The sequence below is a fragment of the Seriola lalandi genome, unplaced genomic scaffold (genome assembly GCF_002814215.2).
Source record: "Seriola lalandi dorsalis isolate HSWRI2012SDOR001 ecotype SW California unplaced genomic scaffold, Sedor1 jcf7180002054972, whole genome shotgun sequence".
NCBI lineage: Eukaryota > Metazoa > Chordata > Actinopteri > Carangiformes > Carangidae > Seriola > Seriola lalandi.
The window spans coordinates 4,880,591-4,895,263 of NW_019525660.1; the positions used below are offsets into that span (position 1 = coordinate 4,880,591).

Sequence of the window (14,673 nt, forward strand, 5' to 3'; positions counted from 1 at the left end):
CAACAGCATGTTTTGAATTGTCAGCTGCTGTTTCTGATGCTTTTATCATGTTTTATGGTTTAAATGCAAAGTGCAGTGCCCATATATTAGATTTTTTACACATATTTGAAATTCAGTTCTTACACAATAATTCCCTTTATGTAAAACAGCTGTCCTGTAGAGATTAGAGGGCGGCAGTGACTTCATGGTGGTGACATGATTTAAGCCAAGGGATGATTGGGGATGGCATTTTTGAAATGTCAAAAGGGGTGAGAAGTGCAGAGCTGCCAACTGGCTTATCTGTAGTTTGTCCCTGTACTGTAGTATCACACTATCGGGGGTATAGATTTCATTTCATGGGTTTGTTCAAGGGGATGGTGGGGTGAATACTTCCTGCTGCTGCTGTTGGGGAAACAATAGAGAATGTCAGAGAAACCGAGCCTTTGTTTGAGGTGTAATTGCATATTTAGATAAAAAAAAGTAGCGCTGCTTTTTATTCAGTGTTATGGCAGAATAACTGAAGAGGCTGTACTGGAGGTGAGGTGAGGTCAGTGTGAGTCCAATGCACTCTTGGTGCTTTGAGATGGTTGTCTACACTAGAGATGTGCCTACAGCTTCGTATGTTCCATTAAACCGTTATTGACAACCTGCCATACTCGGAGTTTCAGGGTATTATCAAGAAATACAAATTTCTGAAGTTAGGAGCTGACACTGGAAACTTTCCTTTCTAGGTATTTTTAAGAATATTGCAGTCCTAACATTTGTCAGTGTACCGCTCTGCAGAGCCTTGGATTATGTTGAGTGACAACATTTTTCAGCTTTCAGTACTAACCTAAAACAAAAAATTCTTACTATAGTATCTGCACATGGCAACTGCAGTGTGATTAAAGCTGGTCTAATCAATGTTTTTTATACAAACAATAAGTAAATGAATACATTTAATGTGAAAGTCTAAGCAGGCGCCCCATGTGTAGAGGCTACAGTCCTCGCTGCAGTTGGCCCCGGTTCGAGTCCTACATCGGACAGCCTTTGCTGCATGTCATTCCCCCTCTCTCTGCCTCCCCATTTCCTGTCTCTCTACTGTACTATCAAATAAAGGCATAAAAAGCCCAAAAAATATACTTAATAAAATAAAAATAAAAGCTATTAAGTGGATTTGCAGAATATTATGTCACAGTAAAGTTGAACTTTTGGATATAAAATGTGACCACTTCATTTTATCCAATTAGACATTTGTGTGAAATTTTGTCATAAATGTTTGAGTTATGGCCGAAATATTGTGTTTTGTAAGGTCACAGTGACATTGACCTTTAACCTGTTATCACCAAATTCAGATCAGTTGCTGTGAAAGTGAAATATTTTGCAAAATTTTAAGAAATTCCCTGAAGGCATTCCTGAGAGATTGCATTCAAAGAGTGGCATTTGCTCGGAAAATGGCCTCCATGGGGACAATTTTATGTGTCAAGCAATCTAGTGAGCTCCCATGAGGCCGCAGTTGGGGCCCACAGGGGTAAAGGCCAGTGAAAGATTGGTGAATAGTGGGCAGTCATTACTGTCCAGCTGCTCCCCCTCTGACGCTGTCCTGCTCAGGGACATGAAGGCATCTTCTACAGTGCAGCTGCTGGCAACTGTAACAAGAATTCATACACAGTGAGAGTTAAACCTTCATGCTTACATGCATCAGTAAACTCTACACACATGCACACATATATTATTTGTAGGTACACTGAGTCATCTTCCATGTCAGACAACAAACAGTAGGATGAGAAAAAGAAATCACCTTTACAAGACAGATTTGTGCATGCGTATTCATGCGAACTCACACAAAGACACGGATATGCATGGACACACACAGATTACAGACAAAAACAGATGTCTGCAGACATACGCCTACATGCTTTGCACACATACGCATGAAAACACAGAATTGCCTACAAACACAGATGTGAGCAGACAAACGTGAATGTACTCGTACATCTGGAGGAGTATGTCTGCTTTCAACTCATGGAGACACTTAACCAGAGATCAAAATACACAGTTTTATCCCACAGATACTCGCTACCGCACATAAACAAGTGGATCAGTCCATTAATGGAGAGAGGGAGGTAGAAACAGAGGCAAGGAGGTTTTATGACGGAGTCAAACAAGACAAAATCTCGACATAATTACACATTTCCCCAAGAGAAGTCTACTTAACACAGACCATACAAAGCATGATCCCAACCCTCTAGGATATCCATGTTTTTGAAGAAAGGATTACAAACATCACACTGCAGTGTAATAATGACTTTGCATTAGATTTGCCTCACACTGAGTATATTGGACAGCATGGGTGATCTGACACTTGCAGGGAAACACAGTGTCCTTCAGACAGATTGTTAGTACTGAGTTACATTGATTAAAAACCATACTGAGTAAACAAGCCCCTTTGTGGGGATTGCAGGTTCCAAGACACAGGCATTATATACAGACTTTTACATGGGTATACAGTCATAACCTGCTGCATGTTACCTTTGCTTATTATAGTGAAGGTTGTTCATTACATTGTGTTTAACACATCTTAAATAGGCTGAATTTTAGCAGTAATTTTTTACCATTATACATATGGTGAAGTTTTAGTAAAATATCATGATCCGTTCCTTTAAAAACTATTGAAATTGACATTCTAATAAGAGATTTCACTACAACATTTTATTTTGCTTCGGCCGGAAACTTGTAGTGAACAGTTGAAGTCCTCCTGTCGCTTTGCTATTTAATCATCATTATTACTCATTTCCCGAGCACAGTTTTGATTTACAGTTCATACGGTATTCTGAGAGTGAACCTTGAATGGCTTTTGTTTGTGATTGCAGTGAGCTTTAATCATGCTTATCATTGGAAGTGAAATTGTGTAGCTGCTACTATCAAGTCATTATGTTGGTAAGGAAAGCAGTGAGAAAATTAAGTTGACATATCACAAACCCTGGCTGTACTTTGTCGCAGTGTTTACAGCAATTAGTGGGAGGAATCAATTTCAGTTCTTCTTTGCAAACACTAGATATGGAAAAAACATAGGAACTAAATGGAGTCTGAAAAAAACACAAGTAATGAAAGTGTGTTGATATGTTGCAGGTAAAATGATCCAGTGGTAAATGGCAAGAGGTTTCAATACCCAAGAGCAACATTTGATTGTTGCTATTGATCGGTGTTGGATTCAGAGCCACCATTGGGGCAGAAACTGTGGTGAATAAAGGGGTAAGGGCTACAGGGGTGAATGAATCCAACTGATACTCCCTAACACACACACAAAAATACAGGGCATATTAGAACAGAATGAAACAAAGAAAGTAGCAGCAGATAACATCATATTTCTTCCTTTGCTTTGTGTTTCAGGATATTTTATCTGCCCAATTCATGAGGCAGTTCCTCCATCTAGGGCTGATAACCTAAATAAGCAGTGAGCCATCTTTGCTTCAAAACTACATAAGATGTTTTACCTCAAAGGAGGTCACAGACGAACCTGAAATACTAAATCATATTAAATCTGAAACAAGATTTCTGGTAAGACCATCAAAGCCAGCCCAAGTTGTTGCCACAGGTATTTGTAAATCCCACATTTTGCAATATATGAGTCCTAGCACCATATCATGAAAAACCCAGTGAGTGTAGGGGGTTTTCAAATAACTATCCAGTGGATTAAAATATGATGCTTTAGTCATTGACAGTATAGTGGATATGACAGTTGAAGATATACGGTATACATGTAGGGTTATGAAAAGGCTTCACTCCAGTGATCAGTATTAGAAGTTATGTTCAGGATGCACTTTTAGATGCATTAATTCAGGCAGTTGTTGTCTTATTTAATAGCGATTATGATGATTATGATTTGAAAACCCCTAGTTGATGAAGGTGACAATTAATGTGCAAATAATTCATTACCTCTTGCATATCGTGACTTCCAGTCTTGTACTTGTGATATTCGTGTTTGCAAATAGTACTGCAAGATACAGCATTTCTAATGACTGCTTTTATTTTTTACTTAAAACATAACATTAACACTTATCCAAAAGTGAGAATATGTTTATCTGCTCCCACTGGTTTCTCTTGTTGTGGAGTTTTTTGTTTTTTTTCTGAAATCTACAGTGAGATGACAAACTGCATTAGTTTAAGCTAGGTGTACCTAATGAGCTAATACATCAGTCCTGAGTGTATATTGGATTAACAAGCAATCTTACTCTTTCTAAAAACACTTACAGTGTCTGGGTTTTAGTCACTTATCCTGCATTATTATTATTATTTTTATCATTTTGAGTTACGCCTCAAGCTTGTGCTCAAGCTGTGGGTACACACTAAATGCAAAATCAAGTAATTTTTAGTTGTCACATTTTGGCACATGGAAAAAGATACTCTTTCTCCCCAGAAAAATAGTTTATATGTACTTCTAATTTGCAGCAGCAAGGTTTGCAAAATGAACTCTCCAACTGAAATCGCAATATCTGCCAAAATAATCGCGATATGATTTTTTTTTTTTTTTTTTTGCAAGTCGTGCAGCTGTAGTTTAGAGCATGTCTGGAGAGGTACTTTAAAATGCCTGTTTTACCATGGCTGCTGTTTGTGATGATCTAAAAAATATGGCCACTGGGTCACATTCAGCTTTAAATTTGTGTCAGCTGTGCCAAACTGTCGCTCTTAATTCACATTCTTGAATATTTTAAATAGCCCCGTTCCCCTGATTCTGTGTTGTCATTCATAAACTTGTGAAGACTCTGTTTAAATCTAGCATTAGTTTCATATACATATACATTTATGAAACGCAACTAGCCCTCTTATGTTTTGTGATTCAGAGTGTAATCAACCACAATGACCGCCAACGACCTGCACTACATAGATTGACATTAATAGCAAAGATGAGATGTGACAAACCCAGGAAAACTGGAAGTGGAGTTGAGGGTTTCCTCTAGGCAGCGGGATTCAATAGTTATGAATTTGACCTTCATCAAACATGAATGTTTAAATCAAAATCATTCTTGTTTGCATATTTCATGACCTCCATGACGTTTTCTTTGGGAGAGTTTTAATCTTCATGCGCACTGTGGTTATAACTGGAGAGACAAGATTTTAGAGGAGTGAACTTCCAATTTGATGAATTGTATCATGGGTCATCAGCGATAAGAGATGACTTTAAACCATGTTTGTTTTTTCCAGAACGCTGCACATTGAAAATGAAAAAGCATCACTCATGGAGTGATGAGTCTGGTATAAATCAGTTTAGCAGATCATATTTTGAGCATTCGGATTCATCACAGCAACCTGTTTCTCATCTACACTTGAAGTTTAATGAGCACAGTCCCTCTCTGTGATACTCTAGCTGATTGGTGCAGTATCACCAGGATGCAAATTTCTTGACTTACAGTAGTTTTGATAGAAATCTTTGTAGGTCTGACCCCCACCTTTTCCCCATGCTGAGTAAGGACTCCTTTCTGAAGTCATAACTCTGAGCCTCAGACAACTATCCACCTGGCTAATTTTTCACCCTGAGCTTAATAACTTTTATATCAGTGTTCTCCAGTGTTTATGCCTTTGCTTTTTATTCATAAGTGCTGTTGACTTTGAGATGATGTCAGTATTCCTGTACATACATATTTTTGAGTGAGGCATGCCGTAGACAAAATGTGACTGAGTTTACTGCCATGGAAAGGGACTTCAGCTGTGATGTAGATTAATTATCCAGTAACAAACACTCCTGCAAAGGTGGCTTTAGACCTAACAATGACTTAATTAGTCAATTAACAGAAAATTAATTTCCTACAATATTGAAAATTGATTAACTTCAATTGTTTAACCAAGTAAAAAAGAAAAAAGCCAAACATTAGCATGTTCCAAATGGAATTTAAGGTAAACACAAGAAACTTGTGCTACAGAAAATGGACCAGACTCAGTGAATAGCTCCTTAAGCTTAACATGTCCTATGATAACTATTAATTTAGCTATACAGACTAATGAGCAGTGATAACTAACATGTCTTTTGGGTCATCAGGTGGGAACCTCCTTTCACCAGTGTTTTGCTTAGTTGGTCCCACGACACCTCCAGGAGGCTAGACAGTGATCACTGGTGTCCCAGAGTCACTCCCCTAAAGCCAGCCATCACTGCTCCTCACACCATGACTATTTTCTTTATCTTGCCTATGCTACCACAAACCACACCATCATCAACTCTGACAAAACACACTAACAGATTCAGATTCAGCAAACTCTTTAGATTTTGGGCTGTTAATCAAACAAAATAAGCCACTTGGAGACGGCATCTTGGGTCAAAGCCATTTTTCACTATTTTGTGGACTTTTCATATATTAAATGACTAATTGGTTATTCAAGAAAAAAAATCAACACATCAATCAGTAATGAAAACAGTTAACCCTAGTTGCAGCTATAGGTAGCAATAAATTTAATCCCACTTACAGTTGTTTGTGGCAATCAGGACATATATATGCATTTTCAAAACATGAAAGAGGGAATTGTTTGAGCCCAAACTGCAAGTCTAACAGTTTAATGACTGAAAAATTATTTAATGTGTCAAGGATAACACTTGAAAATCATGACAACATAATGCCAAACACATACAACCTGCTGTACATCACCAAAGAAGAACATTGGTCAAACACTGAAAATAACAGGCATATGTCAGGCATATACAGTTTGATGAGAGCTGCTATAGTTGGTGTGTAATATGACCAACCATTGTAGCATTGTTTTGTAAGGGTGATTTAGTCCACTTTTCCTAGCAGCATGGCTCTTGAGATGTTTTAGTTTGATGATCGATTGGTCCGCCACTTTGGTCCAGGCTGAAAAATCACAACAGCTATTGGCTTGATCGGCATCCCCCTAGGATGAATTGTAAAAACTGGAGATCCCTTAACTTTGTGTTGCATGACACATCAACATCGGATCATAATTTTAATTTGTCAAATACTTTATTCAATAGCTGACATTCAGTCTCAGTTGTACTTTTTGTTTACTGTTAATTAGGAATGTTGGTATGCTAAAATGCTAAACCAAGATGGTGAACATGGTATACATTACACCTGCTAAACATCAGCACTTTAACACTATCGTGAGAAGGTTAGCATGCTAATGTTAGCGTATAACTAAAACCACTACTTTTCATTTATGATACAGCCTCACAAACCCAATGGCTGTACAGTTTAAAGGTGTTTCCAGAAGGCAAGTGGTTGCCGCCGCTGCCTCCATTGTTTCCAATGTAAACACAGCAGCAGATGTGTTGTTGAGGTCAGTGGCAGCAGCAAGAAAAGGGTGGGCGCCTTCTGGTCCCAGAAATGTGCGAGGTTCTGTGCCGCCTCCATGATGGTTCAGCGTTTTTAGGTTGCAGCCACAGCTCTCTGTTTGACCATGGCAACCACAGAAACGTAAAGTATTGGAGCAACATCAGCTTCCAAGTCTTATCCAGTCTGGGGCAATAAACAAACAATAGTTACCAAAACTTGCTTCTTCTCGCAAAATGTTGTCAATTTTAAACAACAATGCATTGTGGGGGTAGCCTGTTTGTTGTAAAATGTTTTACAATATTTAGAACGCTAACTTGTTTAAAGAATAATTACAGCGTGAGCTAATTCATAACATTTTCTTACATTTGGCAACAATATGAAAACATGTATGTATGTTTGTTAAAAATAATCCTACTTTGATTTAAAATAACTCTTCCATGATTAATTACATACTAGCAGTACAAAAATGAACATAAAATATCTCAATCTGTATGAAAAGTACTAAAAAGCCTGTTTAAAAACAAAACTGTAAGGGGATGCATTGAATAAGCAAAATCCCAAATCACATTTGCATTGTTCTTTTAAGCCTATAATGTAAATGATAAATGGACTTGCACTATATAGTGATTTTCTAGTCTTACTGACCACTCAAAGCGCTTTACAATACTTGCCACATTCACCCATTCACTCACATTCATATGCACAGTCACTGATGGAATAGCCATCTGTAGTAGCAGCCGGGGATCAAACCACCGACCTTCTAATTAGTGGACGACCCGCTCTACCTCCTCAGCCACAGCCACCCCTATGTACATGTATTTTTTTATTATTTTTTTTTTTTAGAAAAAAATATTCTGTTTCAGTCACAATTGCTGTAATTTGTCATTGGTTCATTGGCAGTATTTTTTCCTCTTGCTGCCTCATGATCCCTGACGGCATATTGTTTGTTGCAACCTCACCTTTAACAACTCTAACAAGAAGATAATTACATCATCCTGAGTCACAATCTGGTGTTAATTATGTGGACTGCTGTGCTCTGTTGTATGTTTCCAGCTAAATGTAAGCAGTATAAGAGTCGAAAATTCTGGTTATTAAGTCAAGTTATCATCAGCAGAAATCAGCCACTCATCATCATTACTTGTAGCCTATAATAGTAGCTATTTTCATGTATTAATCTTTTTAAAATTACACTGGATTCTGAACAAACTCTACAACTTGCCAGATGCTTTACTAGAATTATGCACTGCACTGGGCCAGTTATTTAATGAAAACTTCTTGTATATCATACCTGTCTCACCCACTCGTGCTCAAGTCTGGCCATTAATTCCAACATTTTGTTATTTAGTCTTTGGCAGCTGGCTGCAGCTAGCTGACTGAATGAGCTGTTGAGTAAAGTACTGTTACAAATAGGTGTCAGGTAATGGATAAATTAAAATTTTAACATACACAATAAATACTTACAAGTTCGTATGTTGCAAGGTCTTCAGGGTTGAACTTTGTTTCTAAGGGCCTTAAAGGACTTTGTTTGTGGTCGAGGAACAGAAAGATAACAGCACTGAAGTTCTAGCACCTGGTGAGATGTTAGTTTGAGGTCACAATTTGCTGGATTATGCTGTAAATCCTGTTATATTCTCTATTCAAATGATGTTCTCCTGGAGGTCATGTGAGTGTTAGTTTAGGTAAACATGATATTCATTTGTGTCTCTTGTGTTTCCTCAGAGGAAGTAAGTGATAGTGTTCACTTCAATAGAACCGATGGAATCAAAAAAAAAAAACATGAAGCTAATGCATAAACATAATGATCTGAGAACTTTTTATTTGCAGCACCTCTGGTCGTTTTCAGAATTCAGTGGCAAGTTCCCAGAACAGAAAGTACTGAATCATTCATAACTGTCTAATCTCAAACAGGCTCTGCACTGGTGGTGGCGACGCTCAATACGTCAAACCATTCACTTCCCTCTCTGGCACAAAAACTCAGAACCCCATATAACAATGTTCACATACACAATGAGAAAGAAAAGGGTAATACGTTCACAAACACATTGTACAGCAGCTACAAGTAAAGAGTTACTGCTTTTCTGATAATTTCCCTTCAAATCCAAGAACATGTCTTTGCTGATAAAGACCAATGACTTGTGTTTTTTTATGAATAGGTTCTATAGCTTTAGCAAAGACAAATAAAGTGGTGTGAAAGAGCTTGTCAAAGGGTAAGAGTCAGATGGAGAGGACGATTATTATGTCAAGGTTGATGTTATGAACTGTGGTTTCCCACATCTCCTCTAGCCTTTGTCCAGGATGTCTGAGCAAAATGTCGCTCCATTGTCTCTCCGTCACTCCCATATTCCAGTATTGATCAGAAATAATGGTAGTCTTTCAGTCACTTGAAGAGAGTGGTATTAAAGCCACATATACTTCAGTAGCTTTCCACTCACTTTGCTCACTGAGTTCAGAGCGGACACAGAGTTCAGTCGTTTACTTCAACCATTTTCTTTTTTACAGTATTTCAAATAAGAGCTTCTGTTGTTAATACAAATCTTCACAGGTACCCACATACTTTCTGTCTTGGTATCATACATATCTGCTTTATATTTCCATAATAACTCTTGAAAATTGATACAGTTGGATAGCTGAGAGCTGGGTTAGTCCATAAAAGCGGTACTCTGACTTCATTTTGGCTCGACTTGATCGCAATGACAATGTACAAATGTACAGACTGGCTTCAATCTGCAGAAGTCTCCCACAGTCTGAGTGAGAGCCCCGGCAGGTGGAACTGGACCACAGAGACGCAAAAATAGAAAAACAGAACTGCTGTACATATTTAGAGGGAGGAGAAACTCCACACAGTCCATTTTCTTCCGAACTGCACTGGTCCTCCCATCTGCTTGGTACTAGGAGGGTCCTCTGCACGCTTCCCTGCAGGCTTTAGTGTCCATTGTTTAGCAGATGAAGGAGCAGCAGCAGAAGGCTGAAGGCAGCTTGAAGCATTAGGCTAGGAGGTGAAGCAGAGTTTGGGAGGCTGTTGGAGGGCAGGGTGGACTGACCCAGTAGCAGTTCATTTCCCAGGGCCTGGGAGGAGACAGAGAGATCAGTTTTTGGATAGCCCAGTGCTAAGAATCTGTGGATATTGTATTATGTTACAAACACTCTGTTGAGTTCAAGACAGGCTACAGATATTCTGTCTGAGGGTTCATCTTAGAACTGGATGTCAAGATTAATAATGGGGTTAAGGTAAAGGCAAAGACTGGCGCTAGGCTACGGTGGAGGTTAGGGCTACTTTAACCAGTCACAAGACCCTCGGACGCTGTACTTTTGCCCTATGACAGGAGTTGACAAGTAAGTTTGGCCTTAATAATAAAGCATAGCTGCTAAAAACAAACTTTCTCGCACTTTTATTTTGTAGGCTGAATCGCTAAAGAGGAAGTGATTCTGTGGGTAACTCTTGCTATGATGAAGATCTATTTTAGCACTGGGCACTGGGCACTGGCTACAGTGCAGCCCGGCCTGATTCTTGAACGTTTGTGTCATTCACTCTCAACATGGATAAAAGTATAACAAGCATTCTTCATGTGAGGGTAGATTCTCTATTTGGACATTATAACTAAATGTGGGACTGTCAGTCTGATTTTGTAAAATTAAAATAAAAAGAATATCTGATTATCAGAATAATCTGAAGGGCCAGATATTATTGCTGGCATGCCAATTTTGGTCCGCAGGCCACCACAAACAATTATTACTTTCTGTTTTTCACGACTTGTGAGCTTTACATAGATGATCCTTAAAGTGCCATAAACCAACTTCAATGTTCCAACAGATATTTACATATGAAATTATGTTTTTATTACTCTCCACTCCTAATTTGATTCGCTGTGTTTACAGTTGGAAGAGCAGTAGTTACTCCAATGGACCAACATTATGGAACATGTCAGAGAATTTGTCAAACTACGTGAGCGAAGCAAGTGAATTTGGAAATGACAGTCTTTATGTCAGGACATCATGAACTCTCCCTGATCGATGCTCATTTTAGTTTCTGACCCACCAAATGCATCCATCAAAAAACATGATAATCAATCTGACATGTTTTGAATTAAAGCTAGTGTGTGTAAAATTTGAAAATGTACCACTTGTACCACTTTGGCACCCCCCCCCCCCATGGATCCAGCAACACTGAGAATGAATTGTTGAAAGCATCGCACACTGTGGCTTTAATATTTTAAAATGGCAATATCATCGCGGCACTTCTGAGTCATGCTTTCTTCTGGTGTCAGGAATGGTTTCACTGCTGGATGTATAATTGTGTGAGCTGCTAAAATCGACCACTAACCATGACAGAAAAGTGCACACCTGTGTTGGTATAATTGTATCCAGAAGGCTCCTCATCGTTTCTATGGTTTCTGGTGGAGAAGTGGTGCTCCTGTTCTCTCTGCTGCTGTGGCCGAGGCTGGGTGTAGTGGGCTGGTTGAGAGTCGGCTGCTGGTCTGATTCGCTTCCAAACGTCATGAGAGCATTCCCTGAAACATGAGACAAAGCAGTTAAAAAAAAAAAAAAAAAAGATGGTATTAGACCTCAGCAGCACTGTCTTGATATGTTTTCATCGAGTTCCACTCATGTCTTATTCAATCATGGGAGATGCCTCTGGTTCGGAGTTGTACATTTTGCATGCAAGCTTTTGCTGGGCCAGAGCTAGTTTGGACTTGGTCAGCAGCAGAGAGAAAAAAATAGAAAATAATCAGTATTCTCTTCAAGTATCCAAACTGCACCTGCCTCTCCACATCGACCTCATTAACTCATAGACCATTTGCACTGGCCAAACAACTCTGAGACCTCTCTGTATCTGTTCTAGGCAGGGGGCCCGAGGAAAGACTGGCCAGAGATTCACCTCGCTGCATACACCAAGCAAAGATACTCATGGTGTGTACAGGTTTCAGCGATAGATATATTTACCCACTGAGGGCCATAATAAGGACCATTAATTATTCACACTCAAGAGCAGATGTCATAAGAAGAAGGGTGTTAGAGTGAAAATTAGAGAAGACGCAATAAATTACAAGACACACGTGGGACCTCGGGATTAAGGTTGATGTAGCGCCCTAATATGAAATGATCTTACGTGCTTCACCTTCTATCCATATCATTTTCATTATTTATACAGTATAATTTATTGTATATACTGCTATTTCCTCTGGTTCTGAATTGCCCAGCTCACCTTCATGAATCTGTAATCAACACCCTGGTAATATGGTAAAGAACTGGTACCATAGCACACCCAGTGCAATACATTCATTGTGTTCAATTACGCCCTCAACTCAACTCAAAATGTTTTTAGCCACGTGGATCCATGGCAATATCAGTCAGTTGGTCAGTTGACTGAAATATCTCAAAAACTACTGGATGGATTACCATTCAGTTTTGCACATATGTTCATGGTTCCCAGATGACAAATCTTACTGACCTTTGTAATCCCCTGATTTTTCCTTAGTGTTAATGAGCGTTTTATAAAGGAAGTTTCCATGAGTTTGTTTTCTAACTTTCTCCATCAAAAACAGGAAAGAAAAAGAAAACACGTACATCATGTGGAGGAGATTTAATAAATATACCATTACCTAAGAATTGCAGGGCCATTTTACTTATAATTCACTAAGAAGTGATTGAACACCCAGGCAGAATTACCAAGGAAACAGCGTGAAGGGGATGATTAATAACAAAAGGGGATGAAGTGAGGAAGTAAATGAGAGAGAGGGAAAGATAAAGAGAGAGATAGGGAGAAAGAGCGCATACTGTAATTCTACAAAATGCACAGGATCTTTCAGTTCAATTCATCTCGCTATGCTGCTGTTCGACAATGCTGGGAAATATCTGTCTCAATGAAACCTGACAGCTCTTTCCTGTCACTTTCTTTTATCATTACTTTCTTTGCTTTTCATTTCAAGTCTGTTTGAATGTTCCCCGTTGCAGGTTATCAGTGCAAATTATTCTGATTAGGGAAGGACGTTTGCGTATTTCATTTCATAATCGAATAACTCTGGCTGTATCAGTAGTTGAGTGGAACGATATGAAAGTGTAGAAATCCAAACAAACGAGTGAGGTATTCATGGAACAGTATTTGTTTCAGCCATGCAGTGTTGGGGTTGTATATCTGTTATATCTGTTTTTACTCTGAAGTCCTACATTGTTCACACTGAGAACGAAAGTGTCCATATGCTGACTTTTTTTGTCTGAGGTGATAATGTCAAAACCAACATTAAGAACCTCTCACTGACTTAATCATGAATGACAGTTCATGAACTGTCCCCTTAAAAAGACAGTACCTTGTGTTCAGTCATGTGCGTCCACCCTGTCCGACTAAAGTTAGTCCACGTTCACGCAAAGCGAAGCTGGTGTTATGGATGACACGAGCGCAAACGCTGAGCCTCAACATGAGCAGCCTATACCTAAAAAGAATGCCGTGTCCATCGCTTGGTCAGATTTTGGCAGAAAGAAAGAAGAAGAAGAAGCCAAAAAGCCGAAAAATAGTCACATGGCCCCCTGTAAAACTGCAACTTATCCTTTCTTGCTGGGAGGTGGATTTTATTACCTTTTGGACAAAGCAAGGCAAGCTGTTTTCCCCCCGTTCCCTGGTCTTTGTGTTAAGCTAACTGGATGTGGCAGTAGCCGTACTTTTATATCACAGATATGAGAATGGTATCCATCTTGTCATCTAACTCTCAAGAACAAAGCAAAGAAATGTGTTTCCCAAAATATATGACACGGTGCAACATGTTCTAAACATTTATCATTGAGGAAACTGAAACAATAAATTAAATTTCAGTAGCCAAAATGTTCATCACTACAATTTGATCATTCAGTTTGTCTCACTTTGTTGACCTAGTATTCCTGTAAAGAGACTTAGTCCTTTACAGACTGAGTCATAACTGGAAACAGATCTAATTGTTGCCTGGAAAAAAACATAGATTATAAAACATCATAAAGTTGCAGAGAGTGAGAGAGTCAGCGCTGTCCCTTGAACCGCTACGATACCGATTAAACAAGACATTAAAATCGCAGGAAAAACTTTATCCCCCATCATATGAAAGCAAATACCTCTATGTAAACACAACCCATTACCCCAAAGTCCATTACATTGCGGACAGAGTGACACTCACGGAGACAGATGTTGTCGGTGAAGGATCCCAGGAAGTTGTCACAGTCCTCTCTCTGGCTCCCACTGGCTGAGCAGGAGCACCATGGAGCCACGCTGGACGTGGAGTTGTCAACATAGTTGGGAGTTATTGTACTTCCTGCAGAGAGACCGCACCAGGCCTCCATCAGTATTAAATATTCATTCTCCTTTGAGTTGTTACACTGAGTTCGTAGTGCTTCATTTTCCGGGACATTAATGGACACTGCATTTAGGCTGACCTGATGTAAAGGGGGGATAACGTTCTAGTATAGCTGG

General features: G+C 39.1%; 1 protein-coding gene across 1 annotated transcript in view; it reads right to left on the reverse strand.

The window, feature by feature from the left end:
- Positions 1–9,037: 9,037 nt before the first annotated feature.
- gfra4b (GDNF family receptor alpha 4b) overlaps positions 9,038–14,673 on the reverse strand; it is a 44,072-nt gene continuing 38,436 nt past the window's right edge. The window contains exons 6-8 of the mRNA XM_023397964.2: positions 14,381–14,515; positions 11,583–11,749; positions 9,038–10,307 (exon numbers count right to left, since the gene is read on the reverse strand). Of these exons, the coding sequence (XP_023253732.1) occupies positions 10,164–10,307; positions 11,583–11,749; positions 14,381–14,515 (446 nt within the window). The 3' untranslated portion in view covers positions 9,038–10,163. The remainder of the gene's footprint in view (positions 10,308–11,582; positions 11,750–14,380; positions 14,516–14,673) is intronic.